At 39.1% G+C, this 27476-nt stretch overlaps 1 protein-coding gene across 2 annotated transcripts in view; it reads left to right on the top strand.

Annotated features, from left to right (window-relative positions):
• DCDC1 (doublecortin domain containing 1) overlaps window positions 1-27476 on the top strand; it is a 491420-nt gene that overhangs the window by 415075 nt on the left and 48869 nt on the right. For both annotated transcript variants that reach the window (XM_047878425.1, XM_047878424.1), the window contains exons 23-29: window positions 2573-2671; window positions 6965-7064; window positions 9175-9310; window positions 12158-12317; window positions 20337-20495; window positions 21615-21815; window positions 26296-26389. In XM_047878425.1, the coding sequence (XP_047734381.1) occupies window positions 2573-2671; window positions 6965-7064; window positions 9175-9310; window positions 12158-12317; window positions 20337-20495; window positions 21615-21815; window positions 26296-26389 (949 nt within the window). The remainder of the gene's footprint in view (window positions 1-2572; window positions 2672-6964; window positions 7065-9174; window positions 9311-12157; window positions 12318-20336; window positions 20496-21614; window positions 21816-26295; window positions 26390-27476) is intronic.

Here is a 27476-nt window from a genome sequence, read left to right as displayed (position 1 = left end):
TTCAATCAGGTAATCCAAACATAATTTGAGAGATTTGTTAATGTGGACTATTCCAGTGAAAGTATATGAAGCCCTCTGTTATATTCATGGAACAGCGTGCCCTAATTAATCAAGTATTCACTCTGCTCACTGCATAAATTAATTATTCCCAAATAATTAAAATACACTGGCATACACTTGACACTAACACTCTGCTAAACACACATTAATTTTTCTTGGTCGACTCAGAAAGTTTTCTACAGGATCCTCAATAGCCTTGTTTGCCCTCAGAGCTGTATGTAAGTACTGGTTAACAAAAGGTTCAAATGGAAAGATTTTAGCTAACCTTAAGGGGCAGATGCATTGCCCAGCTCCAAGGGCACTTTTCACGTTGTATTCTATATAAATGGAAACCTGGAGTTGTGCAAAGTAGAAGTCCTGCTGTACTACTTTTAATATATCCAAGCTAAATATTTTTTCTTTCAGAAGAAATAAATGCTAGTGACATATAGAGGTTCATTACTTGCATTCACTTGAAAGGAAAGATAGTTGGGCTGTTTAGTGTCTACACACAAAATCAAGCTAGCATGATGAATACAGATTCCTTTTAACCAAATCCTATCCTAGTAGCATGCTGTCCTTTAGTTACTTAATAAATCATTCTAGACAGTTTTGAGAGGAATTTGTTGTTGCTAGTTCCTTCATTTACAAAGCCAAAGGAAGGTCAAATATCATTTGTTTATTACTGAGTCCATCATTATTCTTGATGAGTAACAAGATCTTGTCAATTCATCTTGAACAGTGGCTGTCAAACTCATATAAATTAAAACCATTATGATTTCAAGGTGAATTTCATCTCTCAGAATAGTAAGTTAAACACGGAAAATTTTATAGTGTTTTTTTAAGGAATTGTAAGAAGAAAGGCTCAATGTGAGGCTATGTAATAAACTTTATATTTTTAATTTTTTTTATATTTTATGTATTTTTGGTAGACAGAGAGAGACAGAGCACAAGTGGGGGAGGGGCAGAGAGAGAAGGAGACACAGAATCCGAAGCAGGCTCCAGGCTCCAAGCTGTCAGCACAGAGCCCAACCCGGGGCTCGAACTCACAAACTGCAAGATCGTGACCTGAGCCACAGTCAGTCGCTCAACCGAATGAGCCACCCAGGCACCCCTATAAACTTTATATTTTTAGATAATTTTAATGAGTACATTGTTAGTAAGTTATGATCCCTGGACTCATTCAAGCACCTTCATACAGTGTTTAAGGGTCTTTATGATTTGTTCCTGTGTATTATTTTTCTAGCTCTGTCTGTTATCAACACTCTCTCCAATTCCCACTCTTAAATCCCTGCCACTCCCTAACACCTTCCATCTGCTTTAAAATTATAAAGGTCTTCTGGGAATGAGTTTGGATTTCATTTCTAGATGTTGACCCTAAACTTGACACTTCCCTTCCCACCCCTTAATTAGTTGTAGTTTGTTTCTCTACATTCTCCATTGCTTTGATCACCGTGGGCTTCTCCCCAACATAGCTCCTACCACTCTGTGTTGTGGTTATCTGCTTATGTTTCTACCCATGAGACAGAGAACAGGGATAATGTGTTCTTCATCCATATATCTGCTTTCTGCTATGGTCGGGTCATGGGACAGTGTGTTCTTGTCAATCAAATATTAAGCCATTTTATTCACCACATGATACAAGGCCCACAATAGGCCCTAAATTAGTGCTTATTGAATTCATTCATTTATTCATTCAGTCATCTATCTTTTTATTTATTATTAATTATATTTGATTACCATTTTTTGTGAATGAATGAATAACCATATTTGACCATATTGCTTTCATTTAATATTATATAGATATTCTAAAACTATACCAGATAGTTTTCTAACTTAAAAATTTGAATAGTTATATATTAACAATTAAGCATTTTTTTTCTATGATCATTATTATTCGCTTTCCAGTTTAAAAATTTTTAGGTTTGGATTGATAACATAAATAACATATGAATAAATATATGAGTATGAACAATATAGAAATAAAACATCATAGTCAAATGAATATACTCTGTACATTTTATTTAAAATTGATAAATTCACATCTCAGAATGTTCAGCATTATTAGAAGAGGATTAAAATACTGAAAATTCATTTTCTTACATAAATTGCTCATAGTATAAATTTTTATGAAGCTTAATACTTAATTGCAACAGATTTTTTTAAGTTTATTAATTCTGAGAGAGAGAAAGAGCAAGTGTGAGGTGGGGGAGGGACAGAGAGAGAGAGAGGGAGAGAGAGAATCCCAAGCAAGCTCCTCACTGACAATGCCTAGCTTGATGCAGGGCTCAGTCTCACCAACTGTGACATTATGACCTGACCCAAGATCAAGAGTTGGATGCTTACTGACTGAGCCACCCAGGTGGCCCTTTAATTGCAATAGTTTTTGAAATCCCATTTTTTAAGAAGGCATATGATTTTAGGACGAATTATGATAAATTAAAACCTAATGATCTTTTCACATATTTAAAGATGAAATGTAATTGACAATGTATACTGACATATCAGTGAAATCTTGGATCATTTGTTTCAGAAATGTTGACACTGAAAGGCAAAAGAATGTGAAAAACTACAATACTAAATATCCTGTAACAGAAACAATCCAGACTGAATTTCACCAACTTTTGGAGAGGTAAATACTTACTATCCTAAATGCAAAGGTATTTTCCATTCCAATGCCTAAATAGTTACGTAGAACACATAACACAAAATACATATGTTATCTGTATAAGAAAGCTCTTGTTAACATAATGATTCTGGAGTCTTTAATCTGTGAGATATATAAACTATGTGAGTTTATGATACTAGTGTTAGTTAATAAATTTTTGCTCCAAATTTCAAGGTCTGGCAATTTCCTTCCCCTAGCTTCTCAACTACCAATTCTGTAAATATAAATTAGTCCCACTTAAAAAAAAATCACAATTGTACAGCACTTTTCTTTGGTTTCTATTTGTTTGAATTGAGGTTAGTCGTTATCTACTTTAAAACAGTTTTTAATTGTCATCAATCCATATCATATTTATGAAATGCATTGTAACTTTTCTTTTGATGAATACTTTCCTACCAAAACAAGAGTTACTCCATAGAATTAGATAACTGTTTAAAGGCAGAACACCAGGTATACACATTTTTAAAAATATGTCTTTTTTTTTAGTTTATTTATTTATTTTGAGAGAGAGAGAGCACATGTGTGCACCGGGGATAGGCAGAGAGAGAGGGAGAGAGAGAATCCCAAGCAGGTTCTGCACTGACAGTGCCGAGTGTGGGGCTAAACTCGCAAACTGTGAGATCACAACCTGAGCCAAAATCAAGAGTTGGACGCTTAACTGACTGAGCCACCCAGGCGCCCCCAAAATATGTCTTGTTGAATATGAGGGGGAGGTCTTACAGAATGCAAGGAAGATTATGCTGTTTTTTTTTTCTTTAATAATTCACTACAGATAGTTTTGATGATCGCTTCTTGTTGGTGGTAGTTCTTCCATCTCTAAGTCCTTCCATCTCAAAGGCAGATCTGGTAGTATGACAATCTACTAAATCTACTAACATAGATTGTTTTTGTTGATAGTTAAAGTTGCAGGTAACATGAAGTACTGAAAAGACTACTGGATTAAGAGTCAAGGGGATTGATTTTAACCCCAGGTTTGCCAGTAACTAACTGGAAAACTTCAGCAAAGCACTCCCCTTCTTGGAGTCCCATTTTCCTCCTTGTTAGACAGGATTGGTTGAAGAGCTAAAAGGAAAGCATTAAAGAATTTGATTCTTTTCAGTATCTGTTATGTTCACGTCATGTACGTCAACCGCCATTAGATATTCTGGTGGAAATTAAAAAAAGGGAAGGGAAAGACATTCCTTGCTCTCAGAAAACTCCTAACTTGTTGGGAAGACAGTTTGCTTAGTGAAACAGTAAAAAAAAAAAAAAAAAAAAAAAAAAAAAACCACACGGGGCAGCATTTAATTGTGCAGAAGTGGAAATGATCAAGGGATCATTTTATACATGACCAGGAAGGGGAAAGAACCTGGGAGGGGCAGCTCTTAGGGGAAGGCCACATGGAGAGGAGAGAAAAAGAGAAAGATACAAAAATATGGAGATAAGAAGCAAGAAGATAAAGAAAAGAAGAAAGCATGTATCCATAGCTTCTGTGGGTTTTGTTACTGTTTTGAAATAACTGGAAGGGTGTGGTGGGGCTCCTGGGATGGGCGTCCAGGCGAGCTATTGGAGGAAGTCTCCACTATTGCAGATCTGTAGCCATCTGCAGACCCTGGAGACACAGTTGCTCCCTCCCACCCCTGCCCTCCTCTCCCAGGGCATCCTGTGTTGTAGTGAAATACAGCCCTCATAGAGCCAGCTCCACTTACTGCTCCTCTCTCGTCCTGAGAAAGCACAGAGATAAGACTCTGCTTTTCTGGACTCCCTGTAAATCTGAATAGGCCGTGTGGTTGCCAGTCCTAACTCCTGGTGTGTAAGTCAGAGGACCTTGGTTCTAGGACCTTTGCCTCCACATGACAGAGAAACCCTGGGCGACTTGCGAGCATCCAGCCTCAGTCTCCCCATTCTTTAGATCTAGTGTGTCATTATTCTATGATGATGGCCTCTCAGGAGGCCGTACAATGTTGTGAACGACTCAGATGTAGGTCAGAATTTCAGCTGTCCTCCTTGCTAGCTATGCAACCTTGGGCAAGGCAGTTCACCTTCAGGCTCAGTTTCCTCATCAGTGAAATGGGCCTCTCAGAAATGGTGTAAGAATTAGGTGAGAGTAGACATGAAATGCTTGCAGTGCTTGATCCATTTGAATAATGTGTTGCTGACATTTTATGTGCCAGGTGCTTTACCGATATCCACACATTTAATCTGTAAAACATCACTGTGAGATGAGTACTGCCATATCTGTCTTTTACTGATGGGGCAAATGAGGCTCAGAGAAATTAAGTGACTTCTTTGAAGTTAACATAGCCACTATAGGAGGGCTGGGATTTGAACCCAGGCAATGTGACTCCAGAGTCCACACTCCTTATTAGGCACTTAACAGCCAAGTCTTTTCTTCCCTCTCCATTTATGTAGGCTGGCATGTGACTTAGAGGAATTAAATACAGAGGAAACAGCTTATCCCAGTCCTCTCTAACCCACCTACATGGGCCAGTTAAATTCAGCACTATTAAAACCAGGGTTTCAAAAAAGGAAGGGAGATTTACCAACCACCCATCCCTTCTATTCTCCCACTCATTGTCCTAAAACAGGATATTACCATAGTCCAAATGTTCTCCAGGAAAATGTGAGTGGGATCAGATATGATAATGGTAACTCTTCTTAGGTTATGCTATAACTGCCTGGACCCACAAAGATATCCATTTAGGGAAAGTAGAAGAAATCGGGTCGAGTCTTTGGGCAGCAAAGAAAGAATCAGACACATCTTGTGGCTGGGGGCTCAATCTTCCTACTCCCTCCCCAGCAACTCCTGTGGATGAGAAATGTGGCCAAGCCGGTCCATCAGCTTCCGGAGCTGTGACACGAGGTGTATTTCCTTCCAAGACCTCTCAGAGAAATGGAGTGCCTAATTATCTGCTCAATTGCTTTATCCCATCTGAGGATATAAAATTGAGAAATATTCTTCATACAGCTCAGCCTTCCTGATGAGCACAAAGTCACTTCTAATTCACTTACTATAGATAGTGCATTCTAATATAAAATATATGTAGCAAGAATCTTTTATACTTAATTGTTGCAAAGGCAGGATCACCTCAACAGTTTTCTCAATAGCCGCATCATATTCCTTAAACTCTCCCTCCTCTTCCCACAATTCCGCCTCCTTGCAGCTATCCTGAACTGGCTGGGTAATTTCCAGCCTCTCGTGCCTTCAGTCCATCTTCCACCTTTCTGACAGTTAACTTTCTAAAGAGCAGATCTGATAACACCACATTTCTTTCCTCTTATCTGAATGACTTCCTGCTGTTCATGGGATAGAGTACAAATTAATTAGTCTGGTATCTTAAGTGCTTTCCGTGTGTTCCTGTCTTCTTTTCTAGCTTCATCTGGCTCCTGCTCCTGTCTATACACTCAAGTCCAGTCATACGAAACTTCTCAAAGTCCTAACCCTTCTTGACAAACTCCTATTCACCTGTCAAAGACCAACCCAAAGGTCACTTCTTAGATACAGGTTCCCTGGAGGAATTCATTGTGTTGTTTTTCCTGGGTTCTCACAGCACCCTGGCCAGGTGCCTGTGACAGCATCCAGCCCTCTGTATTATACTTCAGTTGCTGACCTGTCTCTCCCCTGACTAGATAGGGAGCTCCTCAGGAAACGGGAAAACATGCATTCATTTTTGACAGCCATAGGGCAGGTCAAATGCTTGTTTGGGGCCTAGGAGGTGGAAATCACTGTTTTAATGTTTAACCAGGCTAAAAGTCCCTATTTGAAAGGGCGTTAAAGGGCTATAGAGATCACTTCTAATGGAGGGAGATGAGGAACTGCTTGGTGATGGATATGACTCTGGGGAAAGAATATAACTTCAGTAGAGAAAGCAAGGAAAGTGTTTTAGGTAGAAGGAAGAGCATGAGAAAAACAAAGACACAGATAGAAAGTATAGGGGCATATTGAAGAATGGAGAATCAGGAATAATATGCCAGCTTATTTGTTGATCGTGCCCAGCAGTGTGCTAAGCACTTCTCAAAATCAACCCTTAATCTTCACTAAAACCCTGGAAGATAAGAAATGTAGGCTTAGAGAGGTTAAATAATTTGCCTAAGTCGCCCAGCTTGTATAAGGAGAATGAGACTCCAAGAGCCTGATGGGCTGCAGGGCCCACCTCTTGACTGTCTCCACAGGTCTGCAGCACGAGTAGTTGTTAAAGACTTGATTTCTCATATTTTCTCTCTTCTTTGCCGGAAGCCTTCTGTATACAAGATGAATTTTTGTGTCTCTTACTACAGGTGCACTGAAATTTTAAATTTACCCTCTGCAGCTCGGAGATTGTTCAATGAAAAGGGAAAGGAAATCTTTGCCCTAAAAGACCTCCGAAGGGACGAATTGGTAAGGACATGAATGTGAAACTGGAAATGTTACTCTACACATACAACTAAAAGACAAATGTTTCAAAATGTGAAGCTTCAGACATTTACCACTTCCCCCCTTATTTTCTCTCAGAATTGTCCTCACCCAGCAACCCTCACAAAGTAACACTGATCACTAGCTGTTGACAGCTTACCATTAGGCGCTATCCTCAGCGCTTTCTGAAAATGAGCTCATTTAATGCCCATCACAGCCCTGTGGGGTGGATGCCCTCACCACCCATTTTATAAATGAAGGTGGAGGCTGGGAGAAGACCAGATTATTAACCACTTGTAATTTCTGTCTTCTACTCTGAAGGAGATCCTCTCCTCTTTTTGAGGCCTTCCAAATGTAGTTGTTTAGTGATTTCTTACTAAGTGATAATTTCACTTTTTCAGAAAAAAAAATTGTATCTAGTGTTTCACAGGCCCTATTTGGGTGGCTGGAGAAGGCTAAGAAGAAGGACTTTAGCAGCCCACTGTTATGGGATGGGAGTTGAGGTATCAGTTCGAAAAGAAAACCTGCCTGACTGATGCCTGAAATTCTTTGAGCAGAGAACCAAGCTCACACCATATTATCAGAAGTTAACTCAGGCTCTGAATGCAAAGACCTCTTGAGAGAATCTTTTTTTTTTATGTTTATTTATTTTTGAGAGAGACAGAGTGGGGGGAGGGGAGGGGCAGAGAGAGTTGGGGACAGAGGATCCAAAGCAGGCTCTGCACTGACAGCAGGAAGCCCAATGCCAGGCTCGAACTCACGAAATGAAACTAGAGATCATGACTTGAGCCACTTAACCGACTGAGCCACCCAGGTGTCACCCCCTCTCCCTCCGCCACCCCTTGAGGGAGTCTTAAACTGAAGTACCAGTGACCAATATCAGAAGCAGCATGACAGAGGGGAAAGTCCGTGTCCTTGGAGTCTGGTAGATAGATCTCTTTTGAATTCCACTTCTCTCACTTCCAAGGTTTTAGTTTGTTGGTTTTCCTCTCCTTTGCTGCTGTGTTTATTCATTGTGTTATTGCAGAAAGAATTAGGTGGATTGCATTAGACCACATGATACAAAAAGATAAAGGGAAGGGAAGGAAAAGTCTCTGAGGCCACTGAGGTGAAGGGAGGTAGGATGAAGTTGGGAGTGACTGTTATAAGATCCTGTATATTTGCTAGAAACAAACCTGTCACTGAGCAGCCAACATAGAGATGGAAACGTCAACAGTTACATGATCAAGTGTGTACAGAGGAGAAAAGGAAGGCTATTGTTCAAAAAGAAGTCTTCGAGAAAGTTGTCCCTGGGTCGTCATGCAGAGAATGTGTATAATCACCAGTGTGGGACCATGGAAGTGGCAGCACTGTCATTTTTCTTCTTAACTGAATGTTCTGCATATATCACCCTGTTTTTTCTTACTTCAAAGAAATATGAATTCATTTAAGACAGACATAGAAGCAACATGAAGAACAGGTATGATCTGTAATCTGAGCATCTAGAAATAACCACATTAACATATGACAGGTTCATCCATACCAGTCAGTCATTGTCAAACTTTTTCTGTAAAAGGTTAGTTTATAAATATTTACAGACCATATGGTCTCTATCGAAACATCACCTCTTGCCACTGTATGCACAAAAGCAGTCACAGCATGTACATGAATGGGCCTAACTGTGTTCTAATAAAACTCTATTTACAAAAACAGGCAGCAGGCCAGTTTTGGGCCTCAGCACTAGTTTACAAACCCCTGATCTCTCCCTCCCTCCCTGTGTCCCTCCTTTCCTTTCTTTCTTCTTTCCTTCCTTCCTTTAACAAATTATTTATATAACTTTATTTTGAAAAATTACAGAGTTACAGGAAGTTGCAAAGATAGTATGGAGAAGTACTTTTTTTTCCTTAGTATAAAACCCTTGAGATCTTTCAAAGTTGTTAGGTTTATCAATAGTTTTGCCTTTTTATCACTGAGTATTTGTCAATGGTGTCACAGTTTGCTTAACCATTTGCCGATTATAGGACATTGTGTTTGTACTTTGGGCTGATTTGGGCGATTACAAATAATCCTGCTGTGAAGAGTTGTACATGGGATCAGAGACTCATTTGTTTGCTAGGTATATGTTTCATGTGGAGAACATTGGATCAATCCTGATGTGTCTGTTGCTCAGCAAAAGAAGCAAATCTTCCTGAGGAACTTAGCATCAGATATTTCTAAAATTCAAACTTTCTGCAGCATACATAAGATAGAGGGTAAGCATTGGGATTATTTACCATAAAATATATTGCCAAAATTAAATACTTGATTCTACCTTTTTTTAATCCGTGCTTGTTTAAATAGGTCATATTTCACCCCTATATCCTGCTGTTTAGCTCTTTAAACTAATGTATGTATTTAACAGGATTGCATATTTTCATTCACACTACACAGTGATGTGCAAAGAAAGTGTAATTTATTTCATCTTTAACAAATTCAGTCTTCCAGGGGTGCCTGGGTGACTCAGTCGGTTGAGCGTCCAACTTTGGCTCAGGTCATGATCTCCTGGTTTGTGAGTTTGAGCCCCACATTGGGCTCTGTGCTGACAGCTCAGAGCCTGGAGCCTGCTTTGGATTCTGTGTCTCCCTCTCCGCCCCTCTCCCACTGACACTCTGTCTCTGTCGGTCTCTCAAAAATTAATAAATGTTAACAAAATAAAAAAAAAAAGAAAAGTAAAACGAATTTAGTCTTCTTTGTTTTCCATTAAGGAAAACATAAAATGTCCGATCAGGTTTAAATTTTGGCCCATCCAACTAATTTAAATTGCCTCTTTAGGGAGAGCTTTCATATTTCCCATTCCCCAGAGTCTCTCTCAGTTCCTCTCTCAGATAGAAGGGAAGAACTTGGGGGACAGGGTGTCTTGCTTTCTGGGTCTTGCTGGCTGATATTCATGGCTGGGTGACCATGTTCCATTCCTTTGGCCCAGACAATGCTTTGGATGGGAGGTGCTTCCTGTCTGACCCAGCCTTTCTGCTCTCTCTGGCCCTCTGAAGCCTGGCTGTGTCTGAGTGGTCATCTCTGAAATCTTTATTACAAGACCCCTTCACCCCTCCTTGGCAACTACTTCTGGAAACCTTCCCAGCATGACTGTCGGCACATCTTGGGTCATGGCCACACCCCTCAGAAACAAGATCCAGGTTGATACAACTGTACCTCAGATTGGAGTGGTGAAGGCAACTTGAGAGGTGATTCATCACGGTGTTCTCAACAATGAACAGTGTCCTCAGTGTTTCCTTGGTGTAGCGTAGATACCTGAAGTGAAGCCTGTAGGGGGAATCATGATACCCAGTGCTGTTTTTCTGCTTTCCTCTGTCTTCTGTCTTAAATTCCCTCAGGCCCAGAAATGGTAGGTTTTCTCCAAGTCAACCTTGATGTTAAAGCTTTGATATGCTCAGTGGGAGCTAACAGTGTTTAGAAAAAACCTAAATCATGACAGTGTCATCCTGATTGACATGGCCTTTGTCTTATGGCAACATGCTGTACTTGAGTGTCACACTATCTTTGTATTTTGCTTTCCTTTTGTAACATTTCTTATCAACTTATGGTCCTCCTCCTTATCTTAAGGCTACCCCAGGAACTAGGAAAAAGGTCCTATGTATAGAACCACAAAAGAGAAAAATCACTAATATAATTTAAAACATTTCCCTGTTACATATATTGAATGCTGTACAGTAAGTTTTGCATGCAGCTTTCAAGGCTTTGGGGACTTCCACTGAGGAATTTAGGATCCTAGAGAATGATCTAGAGATATATATGTAAATAATATGCCCATTTGAAAAGCTAGAATTTACAATAACTAACTAAATAACTAAATAACATTTTTTTGGAAACACCTATTTTTTAGTACTTTTTTTTTCCTTAGGCACTTTTTAAATCGAAAGTTAATTGATATATGGTGTTGTATTTGTTTCAAGTATATAATATAGTGATTTGATATTTGTATACATTATGAAATGGTCACTGCAATAAATATAGTTACCATTTGTCACCATACAAAGTTGTTACAATATTATTGATGATATTCCCTATGCTGTACATTACATCCCCATGTCTTCTTTATTTTATAACTGGAAGATTATACCTCTTAATCCCCTTTATCTATTCCATCCACCCTTCTACCCTTCTGACAATTATCAGTTTGTTCTCTGTATCTGTGAGTCTGTTTCAGTTTTGCTTTGTTTATTTTTTAGATTCTACACATGTCTTTCTCTCTCTGCCTTATTTTATGTAGCATTATACTCTGGAGGTACATCCATGTTGATGCAAATGGCAAGATCTCATTTTATATGGCTGCATAATATTCCTTTGTGTGTGTACGCACATGCACTTTTTATCCATTCATCTTCCCATGGACATTTAGATTGTTTCCATATCTTGGCTATTGTAAATACTGCTATGATCTACATAGGGGTACATATGTCTTTTCAAATTAGTGTTTTCATTTTCTTTGGATATATACCTAGAAGTGGAATTGCTAGACCATACAGTAGTTCTGTTTTTAACAGAGGAACCTCCATACTGTTTTCCGTAGTGGGTGCCCCAAAAGTACATCCCCAAGAGTGCATGAGGGCTGCCTTTTCTCCACATCTTTGCCAACATTTGTTATTTTTTTGTCTTTTTGATAATAGACATTCTGACAGATGTGAGCTGATATCTCAGTGAAGTTTTGATTTGCATTTCCCTGATGTTTAGTGATGCTGCGCATCTTTTCATGTGTAGGTTGGCCATCTGTATGTCTTCTCTGGAAGAATGTCTATTCGGGTCCTCTGCCCATTTTTTAATCAGATTTTTTCAGGTATTGGATTTTATGAGTTCTTTGTATATTTTGGATATGAACCTCTATTTTTAGTACTTTTGACTGACAATATCTTGACAGGAAGGAATCTACAAAAATTAAGTGAAATCCAATTTATTAAAGAGCAACTATTAATTGCAGTTAGAATGTGTTCTCTTAGGCCAAATAGTTGAAAATTGTCTGCGTTTTTATTTTAACGTGTGTTTTCAAATTTCTGGTGTTCTGCGATCATAACTAATGTCCTTGCAATTTGCATGTTTCTGCTCAGCTCTTGTTTTAGAAGTGCAAAGTGACATTGTGTCTGGAGCCAAGCTTGCTGTGCATAAACCTGTAGCAATTTTTGGAGAAGAAAAGCAAATTATGGGACCAAAGGAAAAGCAAATGGAAAAAAATGCTTTAACAATGGAAAATGCTTCCAGTGAAATTCTGTAAGTAACCAGTGTGGCCAGAAAAGCTACCTGTTTCCTATTTGAACTCAGCTCATTAGCTCAATAACAGCACAGAGCCCATGCGGGGAACCCACACCGAGTTTGTGAAATGTATGTCAGGTGAAGAGCTGGTAAATATTTAATTAGTTTTCTATCCAAAAGATAGAGCTGGAGCTTCCATGTTCAGCCATCACAAGGATCTACTTTCAGCTATTTTGTTATTATATTACAGTTTTTAGAAGACTAGAATTTTGGAATTGCCAATTATTTGAGGAATTCATCATGTTTTGTCTTCATAAACGTTGATTCCAGGAACAATTAAATTAATATAGATTCAAGCTGTATTCATGTTAATATACAGTTGTCATCCTGGGTCACTGAAGTAGTTTTCTGATTGGTTTCTATCTCCATTTTCTCCTCCTTCCAGTTCACCTCAAAGTTCCACCCACAGAGAGTTAATCTTTCTAAAACCTAATCCTTTTTATACAGTTCTTCAGTGGCTACATACTGCAGATAGAAAAAATACTTAGTCTGTAATCAAGCCCTTCTGACCTGGGTCCAGGCCTGTCATTGACCCCCATTTGCACCCCAGGCCCACCTCCACTCCATACTTGTTTCTTCCTGACACATGAACTAAGCCCCAGCTCAGCAACTACAAGCTGTCACTGAACGTGGCACATTCCATTTATGCACTATTGTATGCCTCTGAGCCACTTGTTTCTCTCCACCTGAAGTGCCTTGACCTGCCTGGTATTCATCTGTGGAATGGTTCTTCATCATTGAAAACAATCATGGTAAGACTGCACACAGCAATGTGCCTATCAGTCCCCACCACCACACGCCCCTCCCCAACAACCAACAGCCTGGGAAATCCATGAGGGCAAAAACTCCTGTCCCACATGCTGTGTGAAGACCAGGATAGCTGCCTTTAATCATTTACTGAATAAATGAAGGAATGATTGAGTGAGTTTCCAAATTCTAAAGCCATATATGGCTAGTCAATTACCATTGTGATAATAGTGAATATTAATTTATATATCATTGTTACAAACTATTTTAAAAGACTGCTTCTACCCCTCAATTATAAGGATATCAACTCAAATATAAGGACATTTTAGGAAACAAACCCCTCATTGTTGAATGATTCATCTAGTCTCATGTCCTGACACTAACAAAGGCATCAGAAGGCCTTTTTCAGAAAGAGATGATTTGACCTACATGGTCTATTCCTCAATGGCTAGAGAATTTCTTAAGAATGTATCATCTAGCCTCTGAATTATTAGACTGCACATGGAAAAAAAGTACATAGAAAGTAAGAAAAAGAAAGAACATTTCTGAGAGCAAAGATCTACATTGTTCTAACTTATAGATTTCATCAGGTCCTGGAGTCCTTGAGGTAGAAGTGATTGAGTCCACTCAGAACATAAGGCAGGAATCTCTTGCACCTTCCAGATAGGCTCTTTTGATCACATCTTTTCTTGAATACTCATAGTAACAGGGACATCACTAGTTTGTAAGGAAGACCATTCTAATGTTGAAATTTAGAATATCTCCATCCTATGATTTCATTTTTTTCTCTCCATACCATTCCTCTCTACTTAAAAGTCCTTAAGAACACAATTCATATGGAATCCTGGGAAGATGGCAGTGTAGGAGGATGCTGGGTTCACCGCGCGTCCTGCTGATCACTTAGATTCCACCTACACCTGCCTAAATAACCCAGAAAACCACCAGAAGACTAGCAGAACAGAGTCTCTGGAGCCAAGCACAGATGAGAGGCCCACGGAAGAGGAGGAGGAAGAGAGAGGGAAAGGTGCTGAAGGTGTACTTGAAGAAATAATAGCTGAGAACTTCCCGGATCTGGGGAAGGAAAAAGGCATTGAAACCCAAGAGGCACAGAGAACTCCCTTCAGACGTAACTTGAATTGATCTTCTGCATGACATATCATAGTGAAACTGGCAAAATACAAGGATAAAGAGAAAATTCTGAAAGCAGCTAGAGAGAAACGTGCTTTAACATATAAAGGGAGACCTATAAGACTCGTGACCGATCTCTCTACTGAAACTTGGCAGGCCAGAAAGGAAGGGCAGGAGATCTTCAATGTGATGAACAGAAAAAACATGCAGCCGAGAATCCTTTATCCAGCAAGTCTGTCATTTAGAACAGAAGGAGAGATAAAGGTCTTCCCAAACAAACAAAAACTGAAGGAATTCGTCACCACTAAACCAGCCCTACAAGAGATCCTAAGGGGGATCCTGTGAGACAAAGTACCAGAGACATCACTACAAGCATGAAACCTACGGACATCACAGTGACTCTAAACCCATATCTTTCTATAATAACACTGAATGTAAATGGACTAAATGTGCCAACCAAAAGACATAGGGTATCAGAATGGATAAAAGAACAAGACCCATCTATTTTCTGTCTACAAGAGACTCATTTTAGACCTGAGGACACCTTCAGATTGATAGTGAGGGGATGGAGAACTATTTATCATGCCACTGGAAGTCAAAAGAAAGCTGGAGTAGCCATACTTATATAAGACAAACTAGACTTTAAATTAAAGGCTGTAACAAGAGATGAAGAAGGGCATTATATAATAATCACAGGGTCTACCCATCAGGAAGAGCTAACAATTATAAATGCCTATGCGCCGAATACAGGAGCCCCCAAATATATAAAACAATTACAAACATAAGCAACCTTATTGATAAGAATGTGGTAATTGCAGGGGACTTTAACACTCCACTTACAGAAATGGATAGATCATGTAGACACACGATCAATAAAGAAACAAGGGCCTTGAATGAGACATTGGATCAGATGGACTTGACAGATATATTTAGAACTCTGCATCCCAAAGCAACAGAATATACTTTCTTCTCGAGTGCACATGGAACATTCTCCAAGATAGATCACATACTGGGTCACAAAACAGCCCTTCATAAGGATACAAGAATTGAAATTATACCATGCATACTTTCAGACCACAATGCTATGAAGCTTGAAATCAACCACAGGAAAAAGTCTGGAAAACCTCCAAAAGCATGGAGGTTAAAGAACACCCTACTAAAGAATGAATGGGTCAACCAGGCAATTAGAGAAGAAATTAAAAAATATATGGAAACAAACGAAAATGAAAATACAACAATCCAAATGCTTTGGGATGCAGCGAAGGCAGTCCTGAGAGGAAAATACATTGCAATCCAGGCCTATCTCAAGAAACAAGAAAAATCCCAAATACAAAATCTAACAGCACACCTAAAGGAAATGGAAGCAGAACAGCAAAGACAGCCTAAAGCCAGCAGAAGAAGAGAAATAGTAAAGATCAGAGCAGAAATAAACAATATGGAATCTAAAAAAACTGTAGAACAGATCAATGAAACCAAGAGTTGGTTTTTTGAAAACATAAACAAAATTGATAAACCTCTAGCCAGGCTTGTCAAAAAGAAAAGGGAGATGACCCAAATAGATAAAATCATGAATGAAAATGGAATTATTACAACCAATCCCTCAGAGATACAAGCAATTTTCAGGGAATACTATGAAAAATTATATGCCAACAAACTGGACAACCTGGAAGAAATGGACAAATTCCTAAACACCCACACACTTCCAAAACTCAATCAGGAGGAAATAGAAAGCTTAACAGACCCATAACCAGTGAAGAAATTGAATCAGTCATCAAAAATCTCCCAACAAATAAGAGTCCAGAACCAGTTGCATTCTTATACACTAATAATGAAGCAACAAAAAGACAAATAAAGAAACTGATCCCATTCACAATTGCACCAAGAAGCATAAAATACCTAGGAATAAATCTAACCAAAGATGTAAAAGATCTGTATGCTGAAAACTATAGAAATCTTATGAAGGAAATTGAAGAAGATATAAAGAAATGGAAAAACATTCCGTGCTCATGGATTGGAAGAATAAATATTGTCAAAATGTCAATACTACCCAAAGCTATCTACACATTCAATGCAATCCCAATCAAAATTGCACCAGCATTCTTCTCGAAACTAGAACAAGCAATCCTAAAATTCATATGGAACCATAAAAGGCCCTGAATAGCCAAAGGAATTTTGAAGAAGAAGACCAAAGCAGGAGGCATCACAATCCCAGACTTTAGCCTCTACTACAAAGCTGTAATCATCAAGACAGCATGGTATTGGCACAAAAACAGACACATAGACCAATGGAATAGAATAGAAACCTCAGAACTAGACCCACAAACGTACGGCCAACTAATCTTTGACAAAGCAGGAAAGAATATCCAATGGAAAAAAGACAAGTCTCTTTAACAAATGGTGCTGGGAGAACTGGACAGCAACATGCAGAAGGTTGAAACTAGACCACTTTCTCACACCATTCACAAAAATAAACTCAAAATGGATAAAGGACCTGAATGTGAGACAGGAAACCATCAAAACCCTAGAGGAGAAAGCAGGAAAAGACCTCTCTGACCTCAGCCACAGCAATTTCTTACTTGACACATTCCCAAAGGCAAGGGAATTAAAAGCAAAAATGAACTACTGGGACCTTATGAAGATAAAAAGCTTCTGCACAGCAAAGGAAACAACCAACAAAACTAAAAGGCAACCAACAGAATAGGAAAAGATATTTGCAAATGACATATCGGACAAAGGGCTAGTATCCAAAATCTATAAAGAGCTCACCAAACTCCACACCTGAAAAACAAATAACCCAGTGAAGAAATGGGCAGAAAACATGAATAGACACTTCTCTAAAGAAGACATCCAGATAGCCAACAGGCACATGAAAAGATGCTTAACGTCGCTCCTCATCAGGGAAATACAAATCAAAACCACACTCAGATATCACCTCACGCAGTCAGAGTGGCCAAAATGAACAAATCAGGAGACTATAGATGCTGGAGAGGATGTGGAGAAACGGGAACCCTCTTGCACTGTTGGTGGGAATGCAAATTGGTGCAGCCACTCTGGAAAACAGTGTGGAGGTTCCTCAGAAAATTAAAAATAGACCTACCCTATGACCCAGCAATAGCACTGCTAGGAATACAGGAGTACTGATGCATAGGGGCACTTGTACCCCAATGTTTATAGCAGCACTCTCAACAATAGCCAAATTATGAAAAGAGCCTAAATGTCCATCAAATGATGAATGGATAAAGAAATTGTGGTTTATATACACAATGGAGTACTACGTGGCAATGAGAAAGAATGAAATATGGCCCTTTGTAGCAACATGGATGGAACTGGAGAGTGTGATGCTAAGTGAAATAAGCCATACAGAGAAAGACAGATACCATATGGTTTCACTCTTATGTGGATCCGGAGAAACTTAACAGAAACCCATGGGGGAGGGGAAGGAAAAAAAAAAGAGGCTAGAGTGGAAGAGAGCCAAAGCATAAGAGACTCTTAAAAACTGAGAACCAACTGAGGGTTGATGGGGGGTGGGAGGGAGAGGAGGGTATGGGTGTTGAGGAGGGCACCTTTTGGGATGAGCACCGGGTGTTGTATGGAAACCAATTTGACAATAAACTTCATATATTGAAAATATAAAATAAAATAAAATAAAATATTCAAAGTTCTCTGTCATCAGCCTACTGGGTTATCTCTTTTCCGGGCTAACTTTCACTAGTTCTTTGAACCACTTCTGATGACTCAATCCTAAATCACCTTATATTAGACAGTCACTTTAAGATTTCCCCAGACTTCCTTAGATATGTTTGTTTGGAAGTTTTACATATTTGAGAGGTGGGATGATTTAAGGAGGGGCATCCATAAAGCAAGAGGCTAAACAGATCTAGAAGGAACGCTTTTTAAAAAAAATTTTTTTTCAATATTTATTTTTGAGAGAGAGAGAGAGAGAGAGAGAGAGAGAGAGAACGAGCAGGAGAGAGTCAGAGAGAAAGGGAGACACAGAATCTGAAACAGGCTCCAGGCTCTGAACTGTCATCACAGAGCCCAACAAGGGGCCCAAATCACGAACCTTGAGATCATGACCTGAGCTGAAGTCAGACTATTAACCGACTGAGCTACCCTGCACAAGGAAGGAACCCGTTTGATAGCTAGGTTCTGTGTAAAGATTTCTGGTAATAAAAATAAGCAAAATGGAAAAGAACTCTGGGAGTACTCACTTCAGCTTTGCTGCTTTGTGGAAGAAAGGGCCTTTTTAGCATGGAACTCAGGGAAAACTTTCTCATTTCCTTACTGAATTATAGGCAGTCCCTGCCCACTTTAAGAGCCTCTTCACATAGTACCTTTTCCACTCACTGCACACCTATGACCCAGTGTCCTTCTGTTCCTCAAATGAACCAAACATATTCTTGCTTCAGAACCTTTCCATTTATTCTTTTCTCTGCCCATAAATGCTCTCTCTCCCTAGATCCTCACCTGGCTGGCTCCTTCTCATTTTCCAGGTCTCAACTCAAACATCATCTCTCAGAGGAGTCTGTTCTGACTACCTTGCTAAAGTAGACCCCCTCCCCACCAGCTAATTTCTATCATGATATCTTGTTTGATTCCACTTATGGCACTTGTATTATTTAGTTATTCATTTACTTGTGTATTATCTCTCTTCTGCCCACTGGAATGTAAGTTCTATGAATCTTGAGAATTTACCTGTTTTGTTCATCACTGTATCCCCAACACTTATAATTCTGTGCCTATCATATAGTAGATGTTCAAGAAATATCAGTTAAAGGAATGAGTTGACTAACTATGGAATGATTAGTCGTGTATGAGTCATATAAGTCATTAAATGAATGAGTAGACAAATGAATTAATAAAGGAAGGTATATTTAGAAAGGTCTGTTCTAAATTGTCTATTGTCTTGACTGTTCTTCATTTGCCTGGAAGCCAAAGATCATACAGATAAATTCCAAGTTAGGAAATTAAACATCTGGATTGGGGGAGGAATCTTGTTTACACCTTGATAAATATGTTAAAACTAAGAATGACATTTCTGTTTTTTGTTTTCCTCAGTGGGAAAGCTGTGTTTTTTATTTTTAACACAAGATGGCACTGTTGTTTTTTTAACTGTTAGTCTTTTGACTTGAGAAGCTGTGTGTGCTGCAGCTCTGAATGAGGCAGCTGTTACCCACCAATTTCAGAGCCACATGTAATACTTTTGTTACATTTGAAAAGTGTATGGTCTGCTCTGCTAACACAGGAATTGACCCCAAAGATTTTGGTAATTTGATATCGCTTGCAGCTATATCAAAAACCACAAGCGCCTTGGCACTCACAGCCTCCCCGCATCCCCTAGCTTTATTTACATACATGCATATTTGCTGCTTTGCACATATATTTAACCCGCCTTGGACCCAGCAGCCCTCATATTGTGTCGTGATCCCATGGAAGCAAATGTACCTTGAACAGTGCCCCAGAACTTGATATATACGGATCCGGATGGTGGCTACGCTCCTGCTCACACCTTCGTCTTAATAAAAAGCCAGAAGGCTGACTGACTCAGTTATCCAAGCTCTGACTATTTAAGTGTTTTAGTACATTATTCTTTATCAAAAACTGGCACGAACATGCCCATGCTCTTGGAGCCTCTCTAGGTTTGAGAGGAAAAGTTAAGTTAATTAAGATTTCTTAACACTGTCTAATGAGTAAACTTTATGAAATGCAGTAATCTAGGCTGTTCTGTTCCAGACAGAATTATGACCCACTTATGGAGCAGGCAGAAGGAATCTCATTACACATTCATTATAAATTTCTTAAACTACCTAGTAGCCTTAATCTCGCAATTTTTGAAATATAATACATGGCCCCCTTTTTCCCAAATAAATATGGTAAAGATGAGTGCTATTTATTATGTAATGGAGGAATTTTATTTGTAGGCTTATATTAAAAGGTCTAAATTATGTGTTAGTAAGATATGGATTTGCGATGTTAGGCACGACAATGGAAATGCGATTTACAGATCTACCAATATCCTTCAGGATATGATCAGACTATCCCTCAGAGAAAACTCTGTGAGTAAAAATCAGAATTCTTGTGTTTGCTTCTGAACCTTGGTAGAGATTCACATGCAAGAGCCCATCTTCGAATGAAAGCTTGTCACACACTTCCCAGATATGCCTGGCAGGAAACTCCTCATGACTTTGATGAGGATGACAGTCTTACAAAGAAAATGGAAGAAGAACTCTTTGAAAATGTGGAACCACAGAAGAAATACAGGTAAAAAGTTGCAAGGGATTCTTGTGAGAGATTTCTGCCTGGCCTTAGATTTGCTCACTTTGGGGCAAAATGATTCTTGTGGGTTTGCCTTACTGTTAGCCGCATGTACATCAACATGCACATTTTTGTCTTTCTTGTGTCTGTGACTAAGTATTTGCAAGTACTTGTGGGAAGGCCCTTCTCCCTTTAGCTTATTTTGTGCCACGTGATGTAATTTCTTGTTCACTAGTGTGTCTTTTCCATTCAGCAGTAAGCTCATCCACCTGTGCCTCCTGATAACTTAGCACCAAGCCTGTGTGTTTGTTGAATGAATGTGTGAATGAACTTAAGAATAAGCATATGAGATTCTTTGATGTCTTTAAGAAATACGGAAAATGTAGTTTCTTCTTTTTCATTTTATTTTTTCCTGGTCAATGTCCAATGAAATAATAGGAATTTATAGTACTTTGTATCATTCCATAATCGTTAGACGTTTGCGTAACTTGATAGCATTTTATATAAATTAAACAATCTTGGCACTTCGACCTTTAGCATAGAGTAGGGGCTTCATAGATATTTATAAATGTATTTGATTGACAATGCATTGTGGCATTTCATATGTTTAATAAGTCTTCTTATTGCCTTAAGATCCTTAAGCAAGAGATTCCTTTGAATTAACTTATTAGTGTATCATTCTTTTTTATGATCTTCTAGGAGTTGTCAGGGAAGACGGAAAAACTTGAACAATGGCATTCTATCTGGAGATAGAGGCTAGAAACAATCATGATCTGAACACCTTTGTTTCTCCCTATTTCCCTTTTACCCCTCTCCTTCTCCTACTTTTTCCCCTTTAATTAAATTATCTCTTCAACTAAATTTCTTTTTGTTATGCTGATGAGTTTCTCATATTCTCTTGGATGAACATTTATTTCTGTTACAGAATAAGCCCAGAATTCTACCTTTTTTACATCAGCTTGGCAGTGCAAGGCAAATAACATTGCTTCTGCCCCGATGATAATGCCTCACCGTTACAAGTGAGTTCAGTTCACAGCAGGTCTCTCGCCAATGGAACTTGCGGTCTCCAGCACATCAAATGCACAGGACATTTTTCGGCCACTAATGGGATTTTCTTTATCTCAGCTATTCTCCAAAGCAGAGTAAATTGCAGAAGCTTTGCCACCAGCAGTTTGAATACAGAGATGAGCAAATTATATGCCATGCTGCTCCTCAGTTAGTTTTGGGAGTAAGAGGTCCTGATCTGCGTTCAGACACGGAGGTAGTTTTGGTGGAGAAAAAAGTGGGTGACAGTCATCAACGATGGATGCACAAGGAAGACAGCAGGTAAACCCTTTATATTGTGGGGTCAATATATCAAAATATATCAACGGAAGCCTAAAAGATCTGGCATGGTCCCCACAGAGCAGGCAGGGCGTATCTGAGGACTTTGGATTTTTTATTTAATGTAGCCAATAATTTTTTATCCTTCTCAAGGAAGAGAGAGTGAAATCAAATGTAAATGCTCAGTAGTCTCTAGACAGCATATCCACTGTCAATTCAGATAAGAAATAGGAAATGTGACCTACTTGGTTCATAGTTTTCACTGACTGTTGAAGTTGAGAGAAAACTGGGATGTCATCTAATTTTATTTTTATGATTTGAAAGGATCAAGCAAGAGCTTTAAAGAGTCCCCATTTAAAACTTTTTGCAGTACTTTTTATTAACTCAGTCTTCTGCCCCTCCCCACATCTCATGCATGCATGCAGTTGGTTACTTCCATCAAATAACAAACCGATATGGTTTCCGCTTACACAGTGAAAAGGAATCCTTACCTTAGCAAATATATCGATCCAATCCAACCCAATGGCTGGCCCCTGTCTGGATCCAGATTCAAGCCAACCACTGTCAAAAGGTTATTTCTAAGACAGTCAGAAGAAATTTAAAAGTCTAGGTACCAGATGATACAAAGGAGGTCTTATTAATCTTGTTGACTGTCAAAATAGTTTAATGGCTACGTTAAAAAAAAAACAAAAGTCCTGACCACTTGGATATATATTGTAGTTTTTATACAGAAAATTAAGAGATAGCTCAGATTTGCATTAAAATATTCTAGCAAAAGCAAAAATGTAAAATGTTACGGGGGAATGGATGAAACAAGAATGGCAGAATGTTGACAACTGGTAAGTCGTGGTGGTTTCTTAGATCATTCTCTCTGTTTTTGTGCATACATGAACATTTCTTTAACAAGAAAGAAAACAACTCCCTAGATTTTAGATTGGTTTGCTTCAAATTCTACCGTTAGTCTTACATGGTGGGGCTCCAGGGGCCTCTTGAAATCTGTGCAATACATATTTTTTTTCTGGGAAAGAGCTGTGATTTTCACTGGATTCTCAAAAGATATGTGATGTGAAAGGTTTTGGAATTGCTTGGAGGCAGATTGCATAAGCTTCAGCAGGCGGCAGCAGCAGCCCAGCGTGGGCAGGACGGGAGTTAGCCTTACTGTGTTCACTGTCTGAGGTGAGCCAAGCACTGCAAGGGACGCTTATTGGGCTTATTTTAGAAAAGGCTGAAAAGCCAACCTGTAGCTAGACCTGGTGAGTGTGTTCATTTGCCCCATTCATTCTAGCTAAGCTAACTTTACAACAGGGAGCTTTAGAAGCAGGCTTTTGTCCCCGTGATTGATTTGCTCTATGGGACCAGAATTCATTCATTCTGCTGCAAAGGGTTATTAAAGGCAGTGTTTTTAGGTGCTGGTGCTTTAGCTAAGAAGAAAAGAGATGAAAATCCCTGCCCTGACCGAGCTAGTGCTACCCAGCTGTACATTTCTGGAATTTAGCCATACAGTGTACTGTATCATAGTGGAGGTCCTACTCAAGCCCAAGTTGGACTTTGAGTGGGACTGATCAACTGGGGTGGGCACAAATGGGGAATAAGAGAAGAGACCTTGAGACAGGAGAAAGTCAAGCATAATGAGTTTTAACTCCAAAATATTTGCTTATTGGAAAAGGGAGTGAGTTCTGAGTCCTGCTAAGTGTCTGTCATTGGTTTTGCTTTTCATCTTGAGTGCTGTGGAGAAAGCCTGTGAGAAGGGGAAAGCCTTTTAAGTAAAAACATAAAGAAGTTTGCCTAAAACTCTGTGAAACATTGGAGCACCACCAGCACTGCCAACATAATGGGAGGTACCAAGTGGCGATCACTGTGCTGAGAATTTTCTACCATTAGTCCTTTCATTCAGTTCTTTGGGTCTGGGATTATGTTTTCATTTTGGCCTTCTATTTAACATATAAAATAACTAGGAAATCTTATATCTTAAGCAATTATCAGCAAAATCTCTTCAGGGAAATTATGGCTGTGAGAACAAGATCTTTCTGGGACAGCACATGGTCTAGGCTAGAAGTGCAAGAAATGAGCAAGGGGGCACGGAAAGGTAGTAAGAAATTGCCACAGATGCATTCACTTGGTTTCCAGCCACACAGAAGAATGATCCAGGTGAACTTTTGAGATAACCTGGCATCTTTCTCCCATTTTCAACTCTGGCAAAATCTGAGTTAATCATTTGGCTTCTAAAGGGAAATATGAAATACTGCTCAGGGATGAAAATCCCCTCAACAGGACTTAGAATTATACAGGGGGAAATCCTGTGTCATAGAATTTGGAGCTAAAAAAGATATTTAGAATTTTCTAGTCTTAATCACTTGATTTCAAAACTAGGTAAACTGAGGCTCAAGAGATTAAGTGACTTGTAAGCATTCATTCCTTGGGTTAGTGGAAGGGGCTGTGGTGTCGTGCTGGATATTCCTGGGACACAGACTAAGTTCTCACACTACTGTTTGGCACAGAGCGGGTTTTAGGTTCATGTGTATAAACTCAAGCTTCCTGCAGAATGTAAGCAGTCTTGCTAAGGGCAAGTGCCAGTTGACTGTACTGTTCAGAAATGAAAAGAATAACCAACACTATCCTGGCTGAGCATGGCATTGAAGCATGAGAGAAGTTGCTATGTCTGTTCTAAGCAGCAGAAACATAGACAGCTAGGTAACTAACTTGTCACCTCAGTAGGTCATTGCAGGAAATGTACAATCATTCATTCATGAAAATGCAAGACACAGACTGTGCAGACGGTGAGGCTACACAGGTGAACAAGATAGAATACCAGTTCTTGTGCAGTTCTTGTCCAGTATTGACGAACTCTACAGAGGTATTTGATAAAATCCAATACCCATTTTTGACTTAAAATGATGCATCATTAATTAACAGTAGGAGGAAGAAATACATTATAAGATTAATAGTGATTATCTTATAGTAATGTGAGGAATGTTTAAAATTCTGTTACAATTTTTCCTGTATTTTCCAGTACTTTGTAATTCTTTACAATGGGACTGTATTGTTTTATGTTCATAAGTTTAAATTAGATATCTGGAATTTTTGCCGTCTTAGAAGGAGAAATATATTACTTTCATACCAGACCCCCATTCTCACATCATTAAATTTTATAGGACAAGTTCTATTTTCCACAGCAGGAATGCCACTGCTGACGTGTAGTGTCCCTATGTTGACAGACACAAAGAATTGGTTTTTTCTGTACAGATAAGATCCTTGAATGTTTGGCTTATTTTTGCTTTTAAGTGATGCAAGGAAGAGAATTTGAGTGTTTTAGCCCAATCATTTTCTTCCTTTTTTTCGGTCAAAGAGGCTTTATGTAAGCTCCTATATAAGATAACTTAAAAATATTCACATATATCTTGGAATTTTAGGGAATACTCCCTTAGAAAAAGAGAGTTCATGGAAAAGCTATAAAAAAATCACAACCATTAATAATAGTAGTTCATTCTAAGTGATGTGTGCTAGGCAATGTTCTATGCATTTTCTATGCATTAATTCATTTCATTCCCAAAGAGTCCTTTGAGGCATGCGCCATTATCCTATTTTACAGATGAGGAAACTGAGGCACAGTGTAGTTAAGCAAAACCATACAGCTACTGAGAGGTAGATTCTGTATTCAAACTCAGGCACTGTGGCTCCAGAATCCATGTTCTTAATCATTCTGTCACAGTGCCTCTCATAATAAATAGCAGGACAGGTGAGGAGGGTGTATAATCAGTATGGGTACAATCTGGAGACAGAAACCACACAGTTATTTAAATGGGATATGTAACATAAAGAATTACTAAACAATAATAAAGAGTAACTATCAGATATTTTAAAAAATCCTCTGTATGGTACTCTGGAGCTGAGGGAGTTGAGAACAAATTTAAAATTGGGCCCTTTCTCAAAACTGGAATTCAGAACTCGTTAGAAAAAGTATGGGTGCAGCTAACTGGATGGTGGAAGTCTGTTGGTTTGCCTGGCCAGACCTGGTCTGCAAGGAGGAAGCAACATATGTGGGGGTACAGCTGGTTTGGGGGCACACAGGCATGAAAAGGGGATGGGATGCTGGTGTGGCAGAAGGTTTAGAGCATGTGATGTCCATGTCAGGAAGGCCACAAGCAAATGGTTACTAGGCCAGACCTGTGAAGGTTCCAAGGGACTCCATATTTTTGGCACCTGGTTGGAGCAGAACAGCACTAGATATCCTCACTCCCAACTGCTGACCCCATGCAGCAGCCAGGAAGAGCAAGAGAGCCCCTTCCTCCTGCAGTGTTCCTCCAGCACTCTCTACTGAGAAAGCTTCACACTGTGCCTCTGTGGGGGAGAAATGCTTAAAGGATTCATATCCATTATCAGAGAGCATGTATGGAGCTAAGAGGCAACACAATGGGAAGTGGCACAGGGGGAGCTCTGATCTGGTTATGCTACTTGATGATACGCCTAGCCCTGTTTTCCCAAGGACCTTTCACCTGGTGAGTAACCCGGACCTTGTGCTGGCAGTGTCTATGACCAAAGCAAGAAATGAAGTCTGTGGCTATCCAGTTATTGTTCAGGTAAGATATTTATAGACTAAGTAGTAATCATGGCCCTTTATTTAATTAAAGTAAAGCCCTATACTTCCTTGTTGTGGAGAAAGACAATGGCTGTCATAGAAACCTGTCTTGAATGCTATTGTTAAAATATTTACAATAGTCTGCCTAGATTTCAAATTCAACATGTTCATGTAGCTCTTAATTTAGTTTAATCCAACAGATGGTGACTGTGGGCTTGCTGCATGTCAGGAGCTATGCTAGTTACTTAAATCAAATCCAAGGGCAAGCATGTGAAATTATCCCAGTAGCACTCATACAGTCTCAGTGGTGGGTATGGTCAAGTGAATAGCTGTTAGATGCGCGTGCTTTAAGCTCACTGATTGGGACATATGCAAGTCCCCTCTTACCTGGCAACTGAAGGGAAAGAGCATGGGCAAAGAGGTCTTCCTGAAGGATGTGAACTCATCCATGTTAATTCTACCAAGAGACTCATTTCAAATACACTTTTAACGTGCTTTTGCAAATGCTTACAGCAGCCAGACAATTTTTGGAGACTTCCGAGAAATCTGGGCTCATCTGAGTTTTGGGTAAAGAGCTATGGAGTTCTTTTTTCATGTTTATCTGTCATCCTTACTTATAACCAAAGACACTCCCTAACTGGACATGTATTTTCCCTTGTTAAGACAAAAGAAAATTTAGGAGCACTCCTTCTCTGAATTTATTTTCTGTATCTTCTATAGAATTTACCATCTTTTTGTTGAATAGAGTAACTGTCTCTAAATTACACTTGTTTTATTCCATGTTTTTAATAGCAATGAGGCAGCTTGTTTTGCAGGTCCTGAATCCATAATTGGGATAGAACAATCTGGACAAATATCAAAGCTTAATTAAGTCTTCTACGCTGATGACAAATATAGACTAAAATTTTATTCTAGGAGACATAGTGTGTATAACATTACATTCTTCCCTGTCACGGGCCTCTTTGGCATGGGCCACAGTGAGATTAAAACCTCATGCAGATGCAAATTTAGCACCTTGATCAGTTTCATAAAATTATAGATATTGACATTTTCCCCTAAGGTTCCCATTTTTAAGAAATGCATTTGAT

Source organism: Prionailurus viverrinus, chromosome D1, assembly GCF_022837055.1.
Source record: "Prionailurus viverrinus isolate Anna chromosome D1, UM_Priviv_1.0, whole genome shotgun sequence".
In the NCBI taxonomy this organism is placed as follows: Eukaryota; Metazoa; Chordata; class Mammalia; order Carnivora; family Felidae; genus Prionailurus; species Prionailurus viverrinus.
Note: the sequence above shows the minus strand (reverse complement) of the source record. Positions and strands in the feature narration are given on the sequence as shown.